Source organism: Thermobia domestica, chromosome 17 (genome assembly GCF_964235325.1).
Source record: "Thermobia domestica chromosome 17, izTheDome1.hap1.1, whole genome shotgun sequence".
Classification (NCBI taxonomy): Eukaryota; Metazoa; Arthropoda; class Insecta; order Zygentoma; family Lepismatidae; genus Thermobia; species Thermobia domestica.
The window spans coordinates 120,340,784-120,367,236 of record NC_137470.1 but is presented as its reverse complement, the minus strand read 5'-3'; the positions used below and the strand labels follow the sequence as shown (position 1 = coordinate 120,367,236).

At 36.0% G+C, this 26,453-nt stretch overlaps 1 protein-coding gene across 3 annotated transcripts in view; it reads left to right on the top strand.

The window, feature by feature from the left end:
- babo (TGF-beta receptor type-1 babo) overlaps nucleotides 1-26,453 on the top strand; it is a 118,273-nt gene that overhangs the window by 40,341 nt on the left and 51,479 nt on the right. For 2 of the 3 annotated variants that reach the window (XM_081744176.1, XM_081744177.1), the window contains exon 3: nucleotides 10,932-11,083. In XM_081744176.1, coding sequence (XP_081600302.1) covers nucleotides 10,932-11,083 — 152 coding nt within the window. Of the gene's footprint in view, nucleotides 1-10,931; nucleotides 11,084-11,425; nucleotides 11,572-26,453 lie in introns of all 3 variants that reach the window. The other variant, XM_081744178.1, reaches the window with a different exon arrangement.

The following is a 26,453-nucleotide window of genomic DNA, read 5'->3' as shown; positions in this document are numbered from 1 at the left end:
GTTTACATGTAAACAACAATGTAACTCCATTCATTACGATTCCGGAACTTATTACATAAATAATTAATACTTTCTCACCATAGCTTAATACATTTATTTATTAAAGCTAAAACAAAATGATATAATTTCAACAATTTCCTTTGTCTTCATCAGAAACTCATCACTGATGAAGGCTATGTTAAGTTGTTGAAACTGTAACATTTTATTTTCGTCTTAATAAATAAGTGTAGAAAACCCTGGTCAGAACTCTGGTTAGTTATTTAAACAATAATATATTTCGGAAAATTGTATTCGTATCGTAAGACATGAGTGTCACCTTATTGATTAGTATTTCAAAGATGATTTTGGGTTGTGTATTACACCAGTATGGCATATATGCAGCGAACACTCATTATTGTGGATTCCCTTACTCTTTGAAAAGTATCGTAAATGACCCTTTTAAGTGGCTTAGCTCACCAGAGTTGGAACTGGTGCAGGAGATTAACCCATATACGCTTAGTGTTGCATTATCGCAGCATTTCACATGTTTTGGGTTCCGGATCTACATCTAGTTATTTTATAATCTGATACTGCATTTTGTGTTTCGAGTTGCTGGTAACAATGATCTTTGGTAGTTGATACGACAAACCCCCCATGCACAATTGTTTGACCTTTTGAAGCTGACAAAAAAACAATGTCTTTCTGGGTGGAAAGAAATCAGCACTTCATGGCAAATGAAAGGTTAGTTACACGTCCTAATTTATTAAAAAGCTTATTTTATTCGTTAACTCAAGAGTAAATACATAAATATAATACTGTACAGTAATCCTCTGTACTAAATTTCTTGTGTGTTAGGATCCTTGTGTGAGCAAAAACCATGTTGCGTTTTCCCATCACTAAGCACATACCAGTGAATACAGGGAAAATTTAAATGTTACGTTTACGCATAACCACGCTTATATGAGTACATTAAATGGTGGCATACTATGGAAGAAATAGTCTCAAGCAATTCATAAAGGGAAAACCCATACGTGTAGGATATAAAATATGGTGCCTGAAACTTCGATTGGGCTATCTAATTTATTCTGAAGTGTACCAGGGTTCAAAGGGACCCTGAAAGCGGACTTCGGTCTTGCTGGAAGGATACTTATGAAATTTGCAGACACGTTGCTACGAGACGGTTTGCAGACAACTTTTTCCTATCTACTAAAGTTGTAGATGCCTTCACAGCCTGTGGCATAGGGTTGACCGGGACAGTCAGAAGTGACGATACCCCCTGTAACCTGCCAATGTTGTAGGGAAAGATGTGAGAGGTTCTTTTGACTTCCGAACGTGTGAAAAGACTTTTGTGATTCGTCGTTGGATCGACAGTGGAGTGGTGTCTGTAATATCAAATTGCGAAAGCGTGGCGCAAGTGAAAAAAGTTTGGAGGGACTCTGCAACTAACTGGAAGCAGATCAAAATTCCTCAACCGCAAATATAATGACTATATGGGAGGTACTGACCTCATGGACCAAAACGTAGCTTGTTATAGAACAAATATAAGAAGTAAGAAGTGGTGGTGGTCTTTGTTTATTTGGAGAATTGATGTTGCTCTTAAAAATGTTTTATTCTCTATCAGAAATTGCAGCAAAGATAAAATGAAAAACTAATAGATTTCCTGGAATTTAGAAGATGTGTCACACTTTCTTTGTGGCAGAAGTATGATACTTAAAAGTATAAGGCTGGGAGATTTAAAACTCCTACATCAAAGATAGTGCCTACTGAAGTACAATATGATAAAAGGCAACATGTGGTAGGTACTGAAATCAAAGAACGGAAGTGTGCGTTATGCACGTTGCAAACAATGAAACGGTGCAAAAGATGCAAAGTGGCCCTACACTACAAATACTCCGACATATTCCACAAACAATAGACGCTTGAACACCAGGTGAAACAATTGATTAAAGTATTATATTTACCTTTAAGTGTTCTGGTATAATGTACAGTGTGTAATTAGTATTATTTCATTGTGTAGCAGGCCCTTTGTTACTGTTGTCACACACGTAAACCATATATGTGTTTTCTAGCAATGTGAAAATAAAGCAGACACTTTTTCACTAGTAGTTCTGTAGTAACTCATTTTGCAACGTTAGAAGCAGCTTCTGGCAGTATCTCATTGGTATGTGCTTAGTGATGCGTTATTGCAACATAAAAAAAAAGTTCGAAAATGTATTTTACGAAAATTCACATATAACTTTCCTTCTGGGACAGTATAGGCTCAATACGGTAAATTTTACAAAATTTATCGGGAAAAAGTAATTTGAGCGTATATGGGTTAATAGTGACCTTTAAACGTCTTCTCCTATATCCCAAGATAGGAAGTAATGGAACTCATCGTGCTTAACCCTTATGGTTTTTGTTACTTAGTCCTGCGAACTGTTCAATCACCGCGGTTACCCTCAAAGTGTTTGTCCTGCCCAGACTTCCGAGTTAATTACAGCAATGGGAAATAATGTTCGTAAAAACTATCTTTCTGTAATTTGCTGAGACTTAAATAATGGCGGATCCACATTCTTTACTGAGGTGGCAAGACCCCACTTTGTCTTCCTTCCAGAAGGAAATTTTTGTTACTTTTATATACATACAGTGCATGCAAAATTAATGTAATGGGAGTTAAGGCGGCGGATTTCTTGACTACATAAGCTTCATTACATACTAAAGGCAAGAAAATGTGGAGTCTTAAGTTCATATCGCTCATTGGCTCCCCCTTTCTGCTCGTCTCTTTTCTACTTCATGTATAATGCCGGCATATAAAAAGCATCTTTTTTAAGGTAAAAATTTTTAGTTTTTTTTTTTTTTCAAGCACAAAGTGTTATTTTAGCGAGAAACATCCGCGTAGATAACAATGCTTAACTAAATGTAAAAAGTATTATTTGATTTTTTTTTTACGTAACTATCAAGTAATACTTTGGACAAAGATACTTTCAAATATCTATGGTCAATATGAACAGAGCCAAACCATATCCACTAAGAAATTAAATGTCTACAGAAACTAGGAAATTCATATTAAAGCTTGAAATATATAAAGCGATCTTCATGCCTGTTGTGCCGTACTTTTGTGAAACATGATCGCTTACTCTGAGGGAAGAACGTAGACTGAAAGTATTTGAGAATTAAATCCTGAGACGAATATTCGGACACAAGAGGAAAGAGGATGGGAAATGGCGGAACCATCATAACGAGGAACTACATAATTGATACAGTTTACCAAACATAGTTAGGGCAATGAAATTTAGGGGGCTCAGATGAATAGGTCATGTAACCAAAGTGGAAGAAGGTAGGAACACTTTCAAAGTTCTAACTGGAAATTCAATTGGAAAACAACCATTAGGAATACCTAGGCGTAGATGGGAAGACAATATTAAGATGGAACTCGCAGAAATGGGAATACAAAGTAGAAACTGTCAGAATGGAAGTCATTGGAGATGCTTTGTACACGTGTTATTGAACCTCCGGGTTCCATAGGTTATAGATTTAGTTGGTTAGTTTCTTAAATAGATGGGAACAAGGACGCTTTCATACATCACGAAACATCAAAGCGTGGATTTTAAACGAATGTTAACGGATTTACGTCATCAACGGACTCGGCCGCAATAACAGCTTTAGCTATCTATTGCAAAAAAACAAAAAAGAGTGGAGTAACGGACGAACTTAAGTCACCGTTACCCGTTAAAATATTAACGGTTTGACTTCATTAACGAACTAGATCGACATAATTGTAGTAAAGGTGCATATCCTTTATTATAGGCAACCAATATTTCTTCTCTACTGTGCAGGTTGCACAAAACTGGGAAATATAAACTTTAAACGGGATATAGATAGTCACCGTTATCCGTTAAGATATTAACGGATTGACTCCATTAAAGAAGTAGGCCGAAATAACTACTGTAGTCGGTCGAAAGTCAGGGAAATGCTCTTGATTTTACAGAGTGATCAGGGATTTTTTTTCCTAGCTGCTCATAGAAGATGTGAAGAAAACCTCAAAGTATCAGGACAGATTAAATAAAGTAGCTTGATGAGTGCTGAAAAAGTGTTAAAATTTCAAGCGTTGAAAGAAAAGGGAACAAATTTTTAAAAGAATGCAAATGCTACAGAGAAAAAGTTAGGTTTGTTGATTGTAGATAATCAAAGACATAAACCAAATTGTGATTTATGTTTGTTTGGTTTATAAGTGCATTCAGAATGCGAAGATATTATTTATTATTGGTATATAATTATTGTTTGGTAACACTGTTCTATTTTATTCCAAATACAGAAAGTTCGATTTATAATAAGCAATTGCAGTAAGAAGTAAGCTTACACTGTGTTCAAAAATATGAAAAAGAATAGTGTTGGATGGCTATGGGAATGGTGGAGGTCGATGAAGGATTTTTTTTATTTATTTTTTTTATCTTAACCATAAATGATAGCGGTTGCAGTGTCACAGATCAGGGAAAATGTATACGCTAGGAGATGGAAATTAACGGAAAGTCAGAGAAATAAATGCCAGAATTTCCGTGTGAATCCTGTTTCGTTTATCCGTGGTCTCGTTGAAATACGAAGAACAGCATAAGAATGTCAATGATACTGAAATATATGGATGAGATGTAAGTCGTACGTTTATAGTGGTCATCAGCGGACGCTTTTCGTTCACTTTTAGATCATTTGATTAGCAGAAGCTCTTTGTATTACCGAATAGCCGTCATTCTGCTTAGCAAATTTGTAGTGCAGATTTCTCCACTTCGTAACAGCGTTTGGTTTTCACTATATATATAGGATGAAGCAAAAAAGATGTTAACATTAAATGGGAATTTACACACCTGAAATTACAAGGCAAGGGTTTGGCTACAAGGCTTCGAGGTTAAAGTTCCCGTCGCATTCAATGCACTTATGAAGTCTGTCCTTTGTTCATTGTATGGTCATCTGGCCATTTGTGCAGAGATGACCTGAGTGATGCTGCCTGCACTTCAGGTCGTCCAAATTGCTAGGTTTGCTGGCATACACATGACCGTTGATGTGGAATGTTGCTTCGTCAAATAAATAAATAAATAAATAAAAATATCCGGTTCCATGCGCACCATTTCCAAGCTAATTTGTGCAGCATTTACATGTGTTTGCTTGTCTGCGTTCGTGAGATGCTGCACGGTCTGCAAGTAGTATGGCTTAATTCCTAAATCACGGTGTAAAATTCTAACCACTAACCTTTGGGAAATGTTAGTCCCAAAGTCTGCACGGGACTTGGGCTGGCTACCATCGCTCCTTGGACGAGGATGATATTCTCTTCAGTTCCACTGTTTACCTTACAGTCGTCTTGAACGAGCCCCGTCCTTACAAACTTCTCGTAGATCCTACCAACTGTCAGGCTCGAAGTTGCATACCTTCCGGTCCAGGCCGTGAATTTCCTTGTATGATGCTTGGGGACTGAAAAACTTCCATTCAGGCAGCTACTTTCCTTCGTTCCTCAATGAAATATTGGCGCGCTATGGTTTAATCTGCAAAACAAAAACAAAAAGAACAACCATTTCATGTGAACATCTTTTTGCCTCATCCTGTATATACAGGGACACTGCAATTTTTGCGTAGTTTTAGACTCAGAATTTCATATTTTATGACGTGCTAGTTGATTTGCACTATTCGATCAGTACCTACATTATATATAAAAAAAAAAAAAAAAAAAAAAAAAAAAAACATTAAAAGATGAAAAATGTGGAGAAAGGATTAAACGAATGTTATTCGTTTCTGTAGGGAAACTTTGTCTACTGTCTATCTTAGAATATCGTTAGTGAATTCAGGCATAAGTATATTATTACCGTATTTGCGCGAATATAGGCCGCACTATTTTTCCTAAATTTTGACTTGAAAAATCATGGTGCGACCTATGATCGAGATTTTCTCCCTCAGAACATAAATCATCAATTTGAAAATGACATGTACACGTATATTCGGGGTTGAAATTAATACCGTTTTAAGTTACTGCAATACTTTTGTAAACCATCAAAGACTTAAGAAGAAAATAGCACGAAAACTTATGTTGTTTGCAGAAATGGACACCTTCATTAGGTACCGGTATTGTTAACAGGAATACGTATCTTTATTTTACAGTATATATAATATATACGGTATATTTATGTACAGTACCTGCTCTTCAAAAAAGAAAAGCAACTTTGTTTAGCAAAACTGCGTCAGCTTGTTTGTACCCACCTAAATCAAGGACAATCACTTCCCAACATCACAGCATCACTTGCGTCTGATTCTTCACTCTCGTTAGACGATCCAGAATGCTGCTCAGAGTCACTATCACAAGGAAGATCATCTTCACTTCCATCAAGATTATTGGAAATTCCAGTTTTTTCTTCTTCTTCTTCAAATTTTTCATAACAGTTTCTTCCGATATTGACCGCCAAGCAACCAAAATCCAGCGGCATACTTCTGACATAAATGTACGTAGCAAACGGACTCCTGGCGTCGAAGTTGCTTTGTTCATGATGTAATTTCTATAGAAGTGTCTTACACTAGCTTTGAGTGGATGACTGACACACGCATCCAAGAGTGCAACAGGAAACTTTCTTGTAAATTTAGTAGTGCGGCCAATATTCGCGCAAATATACGGTAATATTTTAAATGAAATCCATAACACACATGATCTACTTTAATTTGTACACATATCCGGAAACATTGCATGCCGTATAGATCTGATAATTATATTAAGTAGAAGTAAATGTAATTGTGTTTTTTTCCTCTCTTAATTTAACATATATTTGACCATCGAAACTGTAAATTATATTGTTGAGGTAAGTAGTTAACTAAAACCAAGGTTCCATATGAGACACACTGATGAAACATGTTACGGCATTACATTGCATTAGAGTTTAATACATGAGGCTGTCCTGATATCTTGCTCTAAGGTACTTGATTTGACAAGTTAGGGAGTTATGTTTGCTAGATTATGTGTTCAAAGTATTCTCCTCGTTTTTATTACACAAAACGTTGCGCTTTGGTCATAAAATTTTCTTCTGTAGTTACATATTTAAGTCTGCATGGGGTAGGAAGATCCTATAGTGGTCTTTATTATGAACCAATTTTTAGAACATTGTTCATTATATTTGTTTCTTTTGCCATTCATAGTAATCGCCATAATCCGTTACAGATCTAGTTTGTTTAGGCTCTTATATTTAAATTGTGGATTTCTTGTCGAGATGGAGGGAAACTTCGCATTTGTCATGGTGACATTCTTTACATATATCGGGCAGGAGCCTCGTCCTGACCCGAACAATCTTCATTTTTTGTTATTTTTAAATTTCTAGGAAGCGACGAAAACTTCATTCGAGAGATCCATCTAGTCATTCTAATGTTTTCGTTTTGAGGAAAATGCAAATAATAGGAAATATTAGGCAATTGAGCTACACTATGGACAATAAGAAGAAAAATAGACAAATTTTGCTCAAATTGAAGTGCAGACCCCAAAAATGAACTTCAGCCTGTTCATTTTTATCATAACATTTCAGCAACGAGGCTATATGAGACGTGGATTTACACTGTAATGTGGAATCCGAACCACATGATTTTCCGCTGGGACTTGAACCGGGTCTCCTGTGTCTATGTTGTCCTCATACCCATGAGGGAGATTTCGAAAATTTTCGTCTGAGATCATCAAAGGGCAAAGAGAACTGATACTAAATAAGATTCGAACCTTATAACAAGGAAAAATTGTAGCATTTTTCAGACGAATATCAAACATCTAATCGCGACGATTTTTGTGTGATGAATGGTGCGTGAACACATAGTGACCCGTGGAATGGACCTTTAAGTTTCTTTATGCAGTACGTTAACAAATCGTTGATGTAGTTTTCTCAGTAGTTTTTGCTTCGTCAACGTAGTGTAATCTAATATACATAATTATATAATAGAGTAGAATAACTAGCTGGCGGTGCTCTCAATAATCTTTTAAGAGATGCATCTTTTACGTCGACGTAGAACAAAAATTTTGCAGAAGAACACTTACATTAGTTTGAAATTAGTACGCATTCTATATTCTCCGTCTAGTGCAAAAACCAGTAATTTTTTTTTTTTTTTAAATTAGTATAAAATCGGACCATAACATACACTTACTACAACAATTTGTGTTAAATTTTCGGCAATATATGTGTCTGATGAAGGCAATGATACGTGGGTCATTCAATATGTAAGTTTCCCTAAGCTCTAAAAAAAATATTTTTAAGATATATGTCTAAACTATATACGTGTGTAGGTGAGTCCTTCCTCACCTCTCTACATAATCCCCACTGAGATTCAGGCATTTGTCTTCCCGTTGCACCAGGTTGTCCAAATCCCTTGCAGAAACTCATGGCTCTGGCTATTCCGCTCACATTCCGCTTTGCTTCTTCATCACCAGTTGACAGGAAACCAGGTCACTTATGTCGAACTTGGAACTCTTATTCAGGGAAACGCAAAGTGACCTAGTGTCCTCTTCTTGACGATAACGCCCACCCCGATTCAGCACGCAAACAAGACACAAAATTGAAGAATTAGGGTGGGAACGCTGCCTCACTTTCCTCAGTTTAGCACAGAGTTATTTACATATTTTTCTGGAGTTTAAGTCTGCATTGCAATCTGAACGTTTCGAAGCAGATGAAGAAGTGAAGCGGATGTAAGGACAATGCTAGATAGCCAGAGCCCTGATTTTTTTTTTACAAAGGGTTTGGATAAATTGGTACAACGGTGAGACAGAAGCCTGAATTTCAATGGGGATTATGTGGAGAGATGAGGAAGGACCCACCTACACACGTATGTATAGTTTTAATTTTTTTTTAACATTTTTTTTTCACCTTAGAGAAACTTACATATTGAACACGACCGACGTATATTAGTGAAATTGTAACACAGATCAGTTAAAAATACATGTTTCTTCGCTCAGATTTTATTTTTATTTTAGTTATATGTTGTTCCACAGTTAGAATGAGCAGTATTCTGTAATTAATGCTTGTCAGTAGCTTTTCACTTATTTCCACCGGTTTTCTGACCTTTGTGTCACCAAGCAGTATTTGATATCTGTGTAATGTCTTTTTTTGATTTTTTTCCCCATCGTAAATTCGTAGTATATTCCTTTCTGGAATCAACAGCAGATAAAGAGTAGGTTAATTTTTGTATGGTTGTCAAATAAGCTAGATATTATAGTACATACATGGTTCTGGTACTACATAAATGTTTTTCATTGTGTAGGGAGATTCAAAAATCTATCTGCAAAACTTCAGGACGTGATTTCTGTCAATAAAATATGCAAAAATGCAGGTTAGGGAAAGATTTTTAAAAAAACTAGGATCTGTCATTTTTATTTATTTCATTTTTTCATAAAAAGTAAATATTTGGAAATTGCTTGTGCAGTCCCCATGGATCAAATCATGGTTCATTTGGCAGTGACATTAATTCCTTTTGGTATTTAGAAATAAATATTTTTCGACCAACAGAACTTATAATTTGTTACCAAGAATCACGTTCCGAAGGTTTGCGCCAACGTTTGAATACACGTATTTCAGAATGCTCCTGTACACAAATAAAATTATTAGAAACATACTACGTATCATCTTTTTCCAGATTTTAATTCAGAGTACATTGTATTTTCTGTTTTTGACTGAACTAATAATGCTCAATATATACAGGTTTCAGTGTACTTAGCCTCGTATTAGTATTTTGTAATTCATGATGCTAGATCTAGTTCCTAAATGGAGAAACTAATAAATAGGCTGGGAAAAGTAAACTGTGGGTGACCTTTATTTAGCTTTTAAGTGCTTATTCAAAGGGGAAATAGCCTAGTGTTGTTGGTGCCTCCTCAAATTCTAGGATTTGTAATACTATTTGTTTCGTTCACAAACTCTCCATTCTTTAAATACTAATTAAGTTTTACTTAATCATATGCTCTTTCTCTTTTAACAGTAAGCTGCTGGAGGGTAGTGCACTAAATTATAATATATATATGTGTATATAAATTTTTTGACATTTTGCTTCAAGTAGCACATTTAAGGGGAATAACAAGGTGATGTTAGCTGGTATGATGAGTGACATTTCTTGCGTTTACTTTATACTCTAGCTGTTTTCACAAGGAAAATTTTTTTCCCCCGGAGTTTCCGCTGAGGTGCTTACCGAAACGTCTCGTTCCAAATGAGCGTTGCTGCAACGATAAAGATTTCTGCAATATCAACAAGACAGGTGAGAATGAGGTGGGGATCCCGAACCCCTTCGCCACCGTCGACTTCGACTCAAGGAATCACTCAAACCCATCCACCGCGATCAAGCCAGGTAAGATGGGTCATCCCGACCCATCCATCCTTCAAAAAAGAAAAAAAAAGAGAGTGGCTGCGCGGTTGATAAAACGTTTGGCTTGCTTTTTTTATACAAACATGTACTAATCATGAAACTTGTGCTTTATTATTTCTTTTTTATTTACCCTTTCTTGCAGTTTCCTATCTTAGGAGTGATGTGTACTCGGACGCACCAATGACATACTAACATCAAACCCTTTATTTTTTTTTAACTGCAGAGAATACAATTAATCAAGTAATGATAGTTTTTTTCTTTGACTTTCGTGTGGTGTTGTAGAAAAGAAATTTTCACTTTTTTTTACATATATATTTCTCTAATATTTAGATGTACTACTTAGACTAGAATGTGTAGAAGTTTTTTGATAATTTTTTCTTCTAACAAATGTACCCGAACCCTTTTTATATATATTTTTTTTAAATTTTCCCCTTTGAAATTTATATATACATACATATATATAGTTTATATATATATATATATAAAATGTATAGTGACGAAACACTATGACATTAAATATGCTGGGCTGGCTAGACCCCACCCTAGCTGAAAGTAAACTTTTTTTGTGCATGGAGCATTGTTCCTAATCCGCGATGTGTCTATATGTTTTTGTGTGACAGGTGCTTGGGAAAGGATATAGGCTACCCACCCGAGAATCCGATTATGTGTCATTATGCCAATAATCTAAATGGCACATTTGTAATTGAGTGTTGCAAGCATACCGACATGTGTAATAAGCATTTGCGGCCAACACTGCATATTTCGTCGACAGGTAGGTCAGCTGTATTTCCAGCTTTGCTTAAGTTAGTACCTCTACCGATCTAGCACGCATGTATACAATTTATTCTTTCTTTTTAGTTCTATTATGTACTTATATATATATAATATATTTGTTTTAATTTTTACATCCTTTTACTGTATGCTTTCTTCATCTAGCACTCCTTCGCTGTTGCAGTACAAATCCACAGGACTGTAACTGCACTGTTTATGTATCCGTGCACTTTTTTCCTTGCACTCGTAGTCTTTTCTAACTTTGTACAGCATCTGTAGTGGTATCTATATCTAAAAAACTAACATGTTTATATAACTTGCTTTACATTCATATTTTTTATAGGTGTTACAATATTGCAAATCTATTTCCGTCGAAAGATAATGCTCTATGGTGCAAGTCAACAAACGACGTGACAAAGGGAACTTTTCTGTCCAAATGTTGCGATGATTATGATAGGTGTAATGTTGACCTGACATGGCCGAGTTCAGGTGAGGTAATGTGCGTCAATAGAAAAAAAGTCTGCCAATGGTTGTAAAAATGTCGTAACGTTCTGGTGGTGCTATTTTTGAAGTTACAATGTCTGTGTGTTGTCCAGGTTGTGCAATGTCTTGGGGAGACCAACTTGAATGCACTCGTATTTGTTCGAAATATGTATACATGGTGTTTTGCTACATATTCGAGAGGCTTTCACATAGATCCTTCATATTCAGTAATTTATCTTTTTTGTATTAATGTAAAGTCTTTTATACTTGAAAGATTTAATAAGGGGAGAAATTCTGGAAGGTAATCTGTCTTGGACTACGTATAAAAATGCCGAGAAAGCATTCTCTTAGTAGAATTGGGGGAGAACACTAAAAAAATTGACACGCAGAAACTTTAGCTCTTCACCTATTCACTATCATTATTATTATTATTATTATTATTATTATTATTATTTTAGCGTCCCACGATTATGTACCAAGGGCAAGGGAGGCGGTGACGAGATGGATGGTAGTGGAGGAATAACGGGAAAACGGGAAAACGCACTCACACATGTTTGTTTACGACAAAGTGCAATTAGCGAGTTTTGGGATCGAACCAAAGCCACACGCACCGGAGGTGGGCTTTCTGTCCAGGGCCGGCGTTATATGTTTTGCCGCCCTGGGCGGTACTTTCACATGCCGGCCCTTTATTAATTACTTTCTCAAATTTTGCCGTCATGGGCAGTGGCACGGCTCGACCCCCCCTTGCGCCGGCCCTGTCTCTGTCCACTGTTGCCTCGTCAGCATATGATAATGCGATTTGTTTTTCTCAAAATCTTCAAAGACAACTCGCTAGCAACCTCAATTTGACAGTATTATCAGGGTACACGTTCAAATGATAACAGCTTAATTACTATTTTTGTACTTTCGAAGTGTACTTTTGAATTGTATGAATGTTCACATGAGCAACGTAGTTACTTTGACAAATGTGGACACTGGATTGTTGATTGGAGCCTCGAAAGTGTGTCTCACGCAGACACCTTTTTACATGCTTTCTGAGCACGTGTGATCGTGGGTTCGGTTCTCAGTAGATGTTTGTCTTGGATACAAGCAGTAGGCTCTATCTTATATAGCCTCCGGCACAGAAAATGGTCGTTGAACTTTCCACAATCAATTCGATCTTTCTGTTGTCCACCCAGGTTCCTCGACAGAAATATCCATAGAGCTTGGACTCATTCTGCAGACTGCCAGCAGATGACTGATCTGTAGGATTGAAAAAAAAAAAAAAAAGCGCCAAATACACAAAAAGAAAAGAAAAAAAAAAAAAAGAAAACTTGCCGTCTCGTTGGTAATTACTTCGAGCAATGCAGTGATAGGTGAGAGGTCAGAATATGAGTCTCTGTCAGTCTAGCATCCATTTAATTTTATACATGTTTTATTTTTACCATAAACACTTTCAAAGCATAAGAAAACTCACCGAGTGCTGCGGTTCGTGAAGAATGGTACAGTAGTCTTCTGGAAACTATTTAGGTCTTATATGTCTCCTTTCCACAACTAATCAGAGCTAACAGTGATCTCTCGCCGTATTAACCGTGAATTCTTATTAGGTGTTCTTAAGTACGTGTCCACTAGTATTCATATATGTGTATGACGTGGGGAGAGACACTAAAGAGATTCCAGTATAAACGAAAGTACACTTGAAGTACTAAATAAAGACATCTAACTTTCGAGATTGAATATCTCATCAACAGAGTTGAAGTAAAGAAATAAACAAATAAAAAAAAAAAAAAGGAGAAAAAAGTAGGTATAAAGATAAAACATTAGAGTGAGTGGAGGTATGGCTCATAAATCTTCTGTTGGATTTGCCTAAAGAGAACGTCTTTGTTAATTGAATTTCTCTGGATTTACTCTGTTAACTGTAATACAGTATAAGTACTGTTTTCTAAGTTACCTAGGCGTAAATAGATCTTGGTTTTATGGGTAAGCCTCTATAAAATAAATTCCAGAAATTTGTGATTTATGAGCACTGGGCGTTTTATCTGAAACACCCGATGTATATCCTATATATTCTGTTGAAAGCAAAATATAATTCTTTTTACTGTTTGATCGTGTGAAGAATCTATGTGCTAAATTGAATATGCAGCAAACACCTTGTGTATGGTAGGGAATCTTGGAAGCATTGATAATAAGCGGGCTGATACTTATGTAGGCTTGGTTTTTATTTAATCTATATATTTTGGCATTTATTTCAAGGATGTTTGAATTCGGGATCATGATTGTTCGAATATTTTGTCTTCAATTTTGATTTATTTGTTTTCTTTGGGTCTCGGATATGACAATTGGTTTGGTGTCTACGTTTCTTGAGTTGCTTAATGTAATTATCAAATTAAGTGTAAGGAATTTCGAACGAAAATTAAAACGTTTCTTCGTTGGCATTTTGTTTATTAAACAGAAGTATTTTTAGTTCGATCCTTCTAATTGTTGAGTCGTATCAAGTTTCTTTGTGAGATAGCAGTTAAATTATACTGGCTTACAGAAGATTGTTTCGAACATTTATCGTTATTTTAAAAAGACATGCAATATGCCTTCTTGTTACTCTTCACCATGTCTGCACATACACGTGTATAAAAGAGCAAAATGGGGAACGTCAGACAGAACATTTACACAGCGAGAAAGTGAAAGATAGTATTTCTCAAACTGCGGTCCTCGAGGTTTGGTCTTATGGTCTTCTAAGATTAAATATTACTCAAAAGTCAATAAAAAGATAAATAAAGTAAATTGCTTATAACATTATAATTGAGAGCCTCAATCATGTATAGGCTGCACAAATTATAATTGTACAATTTAATAAGATTATACAAATTCTGTTAACTTATGTGGAAATATTACTATAAAATATTCTTTAGCATTCAGTTACAGGAAGAAACTAACATGTTTTTATAACGTATAAAGTGTGAAAAAGTGCTGGCTGGACCGGGACTCGAACCCGGGATCTCCGGCATATCGTGCCGATGCGTTAACTACTACGCCACCCAGCTCGCTTTCCAGAACAGCCAAACCCCCCTGTCATTCCTGTAGTCGGTGCTCTACACTCAAACCACAGGGCTTGTACTACTGGTTAGCTGCTGTGCTTGGACAATCCACTGTCCGTATATTGAGAACACCTTTAGACAGTTGTGATTTCATATATTCATTCAAAATATACATATGTATTTTGTTCTCTTAGTATCAATATAAAAATAGGGGAATTTTAACTAACACTGTTTTTAAATAATATGTATATTTGTGTATGTCCAAAACATGAGAAAAATATAAATTTGCATTCGGAGTTGACAAGAGTAGAGTGGTTCGTAGAACATTCTGGCTAATAAAAGGTATGAAAAAAGTTCGAGAAACGACTCTGTAAGGCATTAGGCTAATATCACAATACCTGTCTGTATCGGGTTCGAATCCTGATCAGGACATGTGTGTTATATGTTGTTCTTTCACAGTTCAGTTCATCACAATTATTCATTTCTCATCGTCTTCTGTAGCCTAAAGGGTACGTAAATCTTAAAACTACTATAAAAAATTTAGAATTAAAAAAATAGCGAGATAAACGTGAATGCGACTTCCTTTTGCAGTCAGGTATCTCAAATACCTAAGAATTGATTGTTCTAATCGGGAACACTTTCACATTGCTATATAAATAATGTTATATTCCTATACCTGGAGTTAAAAAACCTTTGTCGGATTGTTTGCCACCAATATGTCTTTGTCGGATTGTTTGACGATAATATTACTATTAACTCACTAGATTTATGAGCCAAGAAGCCGTCACAGAGCCAAGTTGCGACGTTGCAGAAACTACAGCGTGCCACCGGATCGTACTCTGTGTCAAGTGATTGTTATTAGTTAGTATCTTCAATATCGCTTTCGATTCCCGGCAGGAGTTCATGTGGTTCGGGTTCCACGTTAATCAGTAGGTCCACGTCTCATATAGCCCACGTTGCTGAACAGGACATTAAACTCAAGATCAACTCAACTCTTCCTCCATGTGACCAATCCTTCGTTATGTTTATTTATTACCCCAAAAGTTACTTTGCCCAGAGACTTTCCTAATATCAGTATTGAACATACGAATTGTAGCTAGCCAATAGAATTCCGCAGTGAATATTTTGGAATTGATAAGCACAGATGAAAGTGTAATTGTTTTAATATGTGAACTAGAAACAAAAATTAAGACGGTGTTCAAAACCTGTCAAACCTCTGTGCAAATCGAAGAAGTTCTTGTAGTGTTTTAAAATTTTCATTAGCAGAACTAATTCGTATTGCTAGAATTTTAACGAAAAATTGTTTTTCTGTGCTAAAACTTATACCAATTACTTAAAGCATTTTCTTGAAAATAAAAATAAATATTTCAGCATAATTTAATCCTTGTGTTTCTATAAGGAATTCTGCGGAGTTTGAATTCTGATTAGTAAACGGACGCAGTTAGTTTTGCAATACATATATGGAGCTCGATAATCAAACAAGTATAGACTGATTGAAGAGTGATTATCTATTCGTTTTAAAGTTAAGCATTAGATGCAGAGCGTATAGTGTGATTTTCGTAATTTGTTACTCACTATATACAGATTGAAATAACTTTCTGTCTCAGGATTATACTGTTCCATATTAGAACCACTGTTGATGGTGCCAAATTTTATATAGTAAGTAACAAAATAACTATACGACGTAAGGAATTGATATTACTATCTGCTGTTTGATACAGTCTATAAGAAATTAAGAATGTTAAGCTTTAAATAACACCAGCATTACCCTATAATTACGTTTAAAATTATAATACTGTTTTAGCTAAAAGCTACAGAATAAGGGAGAAACAAAAGTACGTACGTCACAAAGTGTACATTAAAATAAAGATCGCCATTCGACGTTATGTAGTTCACCAAGATGTGACCCAAAGCGTGGCTTGATCAGAATAGTTTCAACTTATCTAAAAGCTATAAACAATATAAATAGGATCATGTTTTTCACATGGCAGATTTTGGTTGCACCGTATTGAATAACCTATGTAGGAGGCTAAGAATTGTTATATTTGTTATTTGATGCCGTGTAAACACTAGTGTGTATAGAACTATTAATGGAATTTGTGTTGTTAGAAATCCTCTGTGCAATATTATTAATCAGCAAACAGTGGATAGTAACTAAGTAATAAGCACTGCAGAGTAAGTGTTCACCACTGAATTAAACTTAATACAATCATGTGACAATTTAATCTAGTTAGGTTTATTATTACGCATTACTTTGGAGTGGAGTAAGTAGATATTGCTTTCTATTTTCCCAACCTCCCTCAGACCTCTTTCTTTTAAGACTTTTGAATCCGCACTCCATACCCTTGTACGTATTCCCGATTCATACCCCATTTGAGTGACATGTCCACTTACGTTAGACGTGTCGATTTAAGTATTGTCATTAAATTTGGTGTCCAACGTCAATTGTAGGTTTCTCAATTTATTCGCCAAACAGTAAGTAATAACTTCTATAATATTAAGCTAACTATGCTTATTATCTCACAGGAAGTACACGGGCAGTGCGCATACCTGCGGTCTGAATCAACCAACCTCTCACTATCTTCATTTGTGACTTAATATTTTCATATGTTTCTTTTTACTTAGTAGAATTCTCCAGTCCTTGAATTAAGCAAAACGAATTTACAAATACATGTGGTTTGGTGATATGCTTAACTTTCCCCAACGATCCAGTGAAACAGAAGGAATTTCTGGAAACATACCAGTGGTGAGAAAGAACGCATGGACACAATGTTGTCCACTATAACCTCTCACTGCTTGGGGTTGAACCATTGACCTCTTGCACCGGAAGTGAGCGCTCTACCACTGAAAGACTTGTCTCCTATATCCCCCTGAAGTTTTGAGTTAAGAGCCCATATCGCAATCGAAAGAGTTTCTGTACATAGCGTCAGGTATTTTTTTTTTAACTTGATAGCAGTTACCGTATATGCTAATAAAGATGTTGCAATAAAATGAGGTGAAAACTCATTCCCTCTTTTGAATAATACAGTTATAGAGCTTTTTGAAATGTTTTGTGTACAAAGGCACGTTCTAACTAGTTTGGTTAATAAACCAATAGGGCAGAGATAAGGTAAAAAGAAACGGTTGAGTTGATTTTAGTTTAGCGTCCCTTTCAGCAGCGAGGCTATATGAGACGTGGACCTACTGATAAACGTGGAATCCGAACCACATGAGCTCCCGCCGGGAAAAAAAGAAAAGGAAACTGGAAACAAAGGAAGTGGAGTGAAGAGACAGTGTCACTAGATACACTTCGAATGATTAGGTCGATACGTTTTAAGATGTGTGAACTCGTCGCTCGCATGTTAGATACTCACTGGATCTGTAGTGCCCTAACTAGAAAGCCTTTGCAAAAATGTCTCAGATAAAAGAAAGAAAAAAAAAAGAAAAAGATTATCTACTATTCATTCCACGGAACCTTAGGCAGTCAAAACCTACTCAAATGGTTAATTAAACTTAGTTATTCTAAAATGTAGTTACTTTAAACTTAAAATTATTCTAAAGTATACAGGGTGTTTCAAAACAACACCGACAACCTTTTGAGGGTGATTCCTGACACCAAGATAAGACAAAAAATATGAACTAACCTGGGTGCACAAATGCTTCCTTTCGGAGTTATAGGCTGCCGAAAACATGAAAAAATGAACTTTAAAAATCCATAGCTCCAAAACCTATGAGACCTACAGTAGTCGGGTCAAGACTTCACTTAGGAACTAATATGTGCGCTATCCAAAAACATATGTTTCAGAATGCTCAGGTACTCACGCAACAATTTTTATAGAGGGAGTTTGGCTTAGGCATATAATTTGAAGTGCTTTCCAACTACCTCTATAGAAATTGTTGCGAAAGTACTTGAGCATTCTGAAACATGTGTTTTTGGATAGCGCACATATTAGTTCCTAAGTCAAGTCTTGACCCGACTACTGTAGGTCTCATAGGTTTTTGGAGCTATGGACTTTTAAAGTTCATTTTTTTCATGTTTTCAGCAGCCTATAACTCCGAAAGGAAGCATTTGTGCACCCAGGTTGGTTCATATTTTTTGTCCTATCTTGGTGTCAGGAATCACCTCCCAAACGTTGTCGCTGTTGTTTTGAAACTCCTTGTATACTGCTGTTATGGAAGTTATAGCTAATTCTGTACATACATACATTCAGATACATTCTGTAACTTTGTGTGCTGAAGTTAATGGTAGTAAGATCACGTTTATCACAGCATGTGTGTGTGTCTGGTGAGGAGAATACTTGTTTTGGTTAATCAGATTATCTGGAATGAATGGCAGTGGTTCCTTGCTGCTGACAAAGTACGTAAATACAAATCAGTCAATTAACTTTCACCCGAAGGAGTTTTTACACGTATTTCTGTCGCTTCCATGTCACTTCTTAAAGCACATTTTTTTGCGTTTACAAGTATCACACTAATACAGAGAAACTGCAAACTTTAAACACTGGGTAATAATTTTATACAGCTTGATTGAAAAATAAATTTTCTATATATTGCTTACTTCCTTTACTACTGCTCTTAGCCTTCCTGTTGCGTCTGGGTGGTCGTCCAACAGGAGACAATTCACGCTCTGGCTCCACCACCGCTGTCAATGATGGCGAAGTTGGAGGGTGGAGAGATTCAAGTTAAATTGGTCTATAACATAAGGAAAATTAGTATTTCTCGTTGTTAAAACATTGAGAAATGGTTTTCACATTTGCTGTAGATAGCTGCGATAATAAGTTTACTACTGTGAGCCTGTTGGTAGGATGACGTTCAGATTAGGGGGACAACGCTCTTGAAAGTTCCAGAAGCAGTCAAAAAAAAAAAAAAAAAATGTGTAAATATTCTGTGTTTTGTTCACGTATAGAATGACCTGGAGCTTGATTCAATGGTATATATGCTGTAAATAAAATGCTACTTTTGGTGTCTTGTCCATGATGGGTTTTCTGCTGTAAATATGTGTGCTATATGTCCTTAAACGTTTGAATTTGGAACGTGGGGAGTGATTTTGGTTCAGAATAGTTGTGGATTTCGCTTTTATATGGTTATTTTCAGTCAAAAAGAAAAACTGAAGGCAGTTCATGAAATGTGTTTTGTTCGGTTATCACTAGTGTTGTCAGTTGCTAGGCTCGATTGCTCAGTGTCTTTTCTTGCTGTTGATTGTGTGCTCTCATTAGACAATATTTTTTCTTTAGGTTTTGAGGTCTTTCGAACCAAAGTCGCAATTGTGTTGAAGTGGTGTGTTCGTTTTTAGAATCATTTCTTTCTTATGCACTAGCTTCGGCGTTATTCTTGCATAATAAAAGCATACAAGTGACTCCCCCCCCCCCAAAAAAAAAAAAACTGTTAGTACAATTTATTTGCGATACTACTTAAAGGGAGAATTACAATTGTGAGTGTGAACTCCGTAGATATTTTTGTGATACTCTTAGTAGTTTTGTGGGTTCATGATGATAGTGGTTATTATTATCATCATTATTATTATTGCCGTATAGTTTTGGAGTTAACCCGCATTTTGGTGAAAAATAATCTATACTTAAGCACGTATAACGTATGAATAGATCTATGTAGAACAATAGTTCCGACAACAAATTATTAACAACTTAAGGGAGTTATGTTAATGAAGGGAGGAAACAACCGATTTTAACGTATTTTTACTTGTAGACGCCAATTCAATAATACTCAGAGTGAAGAAAGTTCGTTACTGGCCCGGAATTTGAACCCGGGATCTTCGCTGTACTGTACCGACGCGTTAACCACTACACTACGCACTCTTTTTCCAAACCAGCCATACCCTCTCCTGCTCTTCGGTTCTCTTCCACTCAGACCACCTAGCTTATACCACAACCTATCTGTTGTGCTTTCGCAAATTCAGTGTCTTTGTTCAGAACACCGCTAACGGTTATATTATCGTAAGTGTATGACTGACTGGAAGAGCACCGAAGAGTGGGAGAGTGTATGGCTGTTCTCGGAGCGGATTGGGTAGCGTAGTTGTTAACACATCGGCACGGTACGCCGAAGACCCTGAGTTCGAGTCCCGGTCCAGACATAAACATTTTCACTCCTTGTGTATTGTAACTTAATAGTGTGTCCAGAATGTCCATGTGAAGTTAAAATAATCCTTCTTCTGTGTCGCTTATCAAAATATGCGTTAGAAAATGACGTAAAAAGGTGGATTGAATAAGGAATATGAAGATTTTAATCTTTGAGAAACTACAATTCATTCCAGTCATTAGGAAGTTTGTACAGTCCATTGGCTCTTTGATAACTTTAATGCACTTTTGTATGATATTTACACAAACATTAAGGATTTCAGTAAAATAAAACAAGTAAGTTTGTTCTCACATTGTGAAATTACGGTATAGACTTCCAAATTATAGACGTCTAATATTAAAACGAAGTAGTTAGATCCACCACGTACAGTTGTAAGAGAGGCGTAAATTCTGGTTAAGACAGCAAAGAAAAATGAAATGAAATGGTGGAATGAGAATCTGGAGAAAACCCACGGACACGATGTCTTCATCGAGTGGCCACTGTGGCTCAGTGGTAGAGAGCTCGCCTCTGATGCGTGGGGTCCCTGGTTCGATCGCCATCCAAGTAAGTTTGTGGTGGACAACGTCGTGTCCGTGGCCTCCCATTTTCTCCCACATTCTCATTCCACCAATTCTTCAATTATTATTCATTTGCCTTAATCATCCATCTCCCTTGCTTGAAGGGGTGAATCGTTGGACGTTAAACTGAAAACTTTCATTGTTTTGTCTTCGTCGAACAATAGTATTGGCAGAAACCTATATTTTTTGCTTTATTATGCTTAACAGGAATTCAGTAAGGCTGTACATACGACCTTCTTATGGTGAGAAGGAAATTAGAGTGCCATTTTATTGACATCCTTAACGTTTGGACAAATATCATACACAAGTGCATTTTAGAAATGCTCTTATCCAAAGCGTAATGTGCGTGTATTAACTTCCTAATGATTGGAATGAAATATGGTTTCCTGGAACTGAGTTTCATATTCCTTGCGCAGTGCATATAATTGTTTTTGTGTAATGTTAAAATGTATATTTCTGTGAATGACGTGAGATACGATTGTACGATTGTTCGACTTCACATCGATGTCCTGAGTTGTTAATATAATCCATTGTTATGACAGTTACTATATATATATATATATATATATATATATATATATATGTGTGTGTGTGTGTGTGTGTGTGTGTGTGTTTGTTTGTTTGTTTGTTTGTTTGTTTGTTTGTTTGTTTAAATAGATAGATAGATATAAAAGCCATTAGTAAGTTGACGTACTTAAATATACGTAGGTGTTATCTCACCGCAGTGCGGGTAACTCCAAAACTATAAGCCAATTAAATAATAATTGTAATATTACTTGCACAAATTCTACAATTATGACTAAAATTTCTTTGGAGTTCACACTGATATATTGCAACCTCCCCTTGTAAGTAGTACAGTACTGCTGAACGAAAAAATTTCGCAGATAAATTATATTAATAGTTTTTATTATTTTTGAATGTACATAATTAAAATATTAAAGATCCGCTTCTCTAATGTAATTGTTCTCACATAAGCTTAAGTAGATTAAATTAAACTTGACAAAAACAATATTTGTTAATCAGTAAAAGTATTCATGCATCGCTGTTCAGTTAGGCATAGAACCCCGTGTAGTAGAGGGTAGCCGATTATGTCGTACGCCATTCGCGTTCGTATTGATTTAACTTCTTTTCTTTTAAAGTTTTTATCTTCAAGAGCCAGTGAATGATGAGCCTATATTATGGGCGATAGACTGTTTTCAAGCAGTATACATGAGTGTAGCACGTGACGGTAGACTTGCATTATCATGAAGAATGATCAGATTGTCAGTCAGCAGTGTTTGACGCTCGTTATGTTTCACGACGGACGCGCGTTTGACATAACCGTCAGCTGTTTTACGTTTCCCCTGGGTTCATAAAACTTGTCAGCAGTTATGATCCAAATGAGGACAACCGGCTAATTTCAGGATAAAAATAAAACCTAGAAATTTTGTGATTGTAAGGGGAAGTTGAAATTGCACAGGAGTTTCCTTTCGTACTTTCAACAATTAAAACGTGAAGACTATAAACAGTCTTTTGAGATCGGATGTACTAGGTTGTGTTGTAGTTTAAAATAATCTGTATTATAAAATTGAAAGTGACTATATTTGTGACTCTTAATCTCTTGAAACGCCCGACCGATCTCGATCAAATTTTCAACGTATATACGGTTCTGGCTTGGAAGTGTTTTTAGCTATTTACCGTGAAGGTACAACTTAGGGTAGGGGAAGGAGGGAAACAGAAAAAAAATAAAACTTAATAACTCTTGAACCACCAGACCGATCTTGATCAAATTTTCACTGTAGATGAGGTTTGGGACTGGGATGATTTTTATGATTTCACTTTGACGGAGCAATGTGGGGGAGGGGGAAATATATAAAAATCAATAAATATAAAAATAAAAGTACTATTTTTGCGAAGTAATAACTCTTGAACCACCCGATCGATCTCAATTAAATTTTCAACATATATGAAGTTCAAACCTGGGAAGTTTTTTTATCATTTCATTTTGAGAATAGATTTTAGGGGCAGGAGAGGAGAGATAGGGAAATATACGAAAATGAATAAAACTTAATAACTCTTGAACCACCCGACCGATCTCGATCGAATTTTCAACATAGTTAAAGTTTGGGCCTGGGATACTTTCTTCATTTCACTTTTAGAGTACACCGAAGGGGAGGGGGATATATATGTAAAAACAAAAAAAAAAGTAAAAATAAAAGTGACTGTCTTTGTGACTTCATCACGCGTAAACCATCCAACCGATCTTAACTAAATTTTCAACATAGATGAAGTTCAGGTTTGAGGTGGTTTTTATCATATCACTTTAACTGTAGCACTTAGGGGAGGGGACAGATATACAAAAATAAATAAAACTTAATAACTCTTGAACCACCCTATCGGTGTCGATCAAACTTTCAACATAAATAAAGTTCGGGCGTGGGATGTTTTCTTCATTTCACTTTCACAGTGCAACGAAGGGGAGGAGGAGGGGGGAGATACATGTAAAAATAAAAGTGACTGTCTTTGTGACTTCATCACGCTTAAACCACCCGACCGATCTTTAAAAAAAAAAAAAAAAAAATCAACATAGATGAGGTTCGGACCTGATGTGGTTTTTATCATATCATTTTAACGGTAGAACTGAGGGGAGGGGTGAAATCTATAAAAATAAATTAAACTTAATAACTCTTGAACTATCAGACCGATCTTGATCAAACTTTCAACATAGATAGGGTTTGGCCCTGAGATGTTTTGGTCATTTCACTTTTACGGTGCAACCGAAGGGAGGGGGAGGGAGGAGATATGTAAAAATCAATTTATATAAGACTGAAAGTGATTATTTTGTAACTTAATAACTCTTGAACCATCCGACCGATCTCAATCAAATTTTCAACATACATGAGTTTAGGGGCAGGGATTGCTTTAAGATATTCAGTTTGACGATGCAACGTAGGGGGGAGGGGAGAGAAATTTCAAAATAATCAAAAATGACCGATATTAGTGTTTAATCCATAGTTTTTGGGGTCGATGAGAGAAACAGTGACACTTCTGATGCTGTTTTAAATCAAAGTTCAACCCTGATAGTTGGGGAGGGGGGTACATCGTAGGGGAGAGGAATAAACATTTAAAAATGCTCGAAAATGACTAATATTAGTGTCGAATCCATAGTGTTAGGAGTAGCTGAGATTAACAGTGACAATTCTGATGCCATGTGTCGCAGCGTGGAGGAGGGGGAGCTATATATAATAATGATCGAAAATGACCAATATTAGTGTCTAATCCATAGTTTTTGGGATCATTCAGATGAACAGTGACATTTCCGATCTGGTTTAAATCTAAAATCAGCCCCGCCACTTGGGGGAGGGGAAGAAAGAGATATATAAAAATGACCGAAAATTGCCACTATCAGTGTCGAATTTATAGCTTTCTGGATCCCTTAGATGAACAGTGGTACTTTCGATCCCATTTAAATCCAAATTCAAACCCACAACTTTGGGGAGGAAGAGATATTTAAAAATCATCGAAAATAACCGATATTAGTGCTGAATCCACATTTTTTGAGGTCGCTGAGATGAACGTTGACACTTCCGATGCCATGACCCGCAACATGGGGGTGGGGGAAATATATATATAAATGGTCAAAAATGGCACATACTACTGTGGAATCTATAGTTCTTGCGGTCGCCGAAGTGAACAGTGACAGTTCTGATGCTGTTTAAGTCCATTTTCAGCCCTGACACTTGAGGGATGAGAAGGGATGACATACATTAAAAGGATCCAAAATGGGCAATATCCGTGTGCATTTAAATTATTTATTTCAACCCAGCGAAGCGGGTAATATATGCTAGTTTTTCATAATAAACACTTGAGTCTGTCGATGTACTGAATCTTCGTTTTTTTGCCTCCAACGATTTATCATTTAGTCAATACACTATTTGCGAATTTAGTTTCGATACGTGAATTGTAGCATGACAATCTGTTCGAGAGTAGTGTTTTTCAAAATTGTTGGAGCTGCGGCTGTGCAGTCATTCAGTGTTTTTGCTGATAAGAAGCATAACTGTGTGGACTCAAAGATACGTGTTAACATGAGGACCTCAAACATACTAGATTTGCAGATCACTTTTTTGTTATACGTTGTCTGTTACATTAAATGTAGAAAATTGAATTTAAAGTACATCACAGTGGAGGTTCTTGAGGAAAATCACGTTAACGCAACAAAGTAAGGGGACAAAACTTATCTAATCTATTAATGCTTGTACACAAGAATTAGTAGTTAACGTGCGCTTTTTTTTTCCTTAGTTGTAGTGATAAAAATTTAACGATGTGGGTTTCCTCAAGAATCACCACTGGTTATCCACGTTGATAAGTTTCAAGATCTTTATTTAATTTATATTTCGTTTTGCCATTTGTTGGTTATTGAACATTTTTCTTGGGAATCCGAGATTCTGTAACTCGGATATTTGGATTCAAGTAGTTTCGTTTTATTGAATGTATATCTAGATTTGTGTTTGTCGACGCCAGATTCGAAGTATCGGAGGCAATTTGTGGTCGTACAAAATGTTGTTTTGGTTCCTACGTAATGTAATCTTGAATTCTACGGGGTTATCTAACTTCACAGCATTTTTTTCTCGCGGCAAGTGCAATACTTTCTGCCAGTAAGGGGAGAGCAATGTTGGAAATTAAAACTGCCCTCAAATCGTTTTCGACAAGTTTGTAAACATAAATAACACAATGTTAGTTGTTTACATTGTTTAAAAATATACTAAGAAATAGGATACTCGTATTGAGTACTCCTGTATTACTTCATTTAAATTGGAAAGCATGTTTTTTCATTTTTCACTGTGCATGGAATACAGTAAAAAAAAATAAAAAAATAAAAAAAAAATAAATAAAAATAAAAAATAAAAGCGATATACTTTATATTACATAACTTATTAGTTTCAGTAATGTATTATAATTATAAAATTATGTAAAGGGTATGAAAAGTTTCAAATTTCGTCTTATTCAGACGTGATGCCGTTAGTATCAAATCAATCATACGATCAGATATTGTAGTACGTAGTCTGATCCTTTCGACAAATAACAAGAAGTAGGCGAATTTACCTCGAAAAAAAAAAATGCTGTGAAGTGTACAGACGTGTAGCAACCATTCTGTGTATCGAGTAATTATTGTCCCAATTCGTTTCTTTCTGATAATAATTTCATATTGTATGCTGGTGAATGTGGAATGAAGTAATTCCTGGTACTGGAGTGTGAGGATTTCTTAACT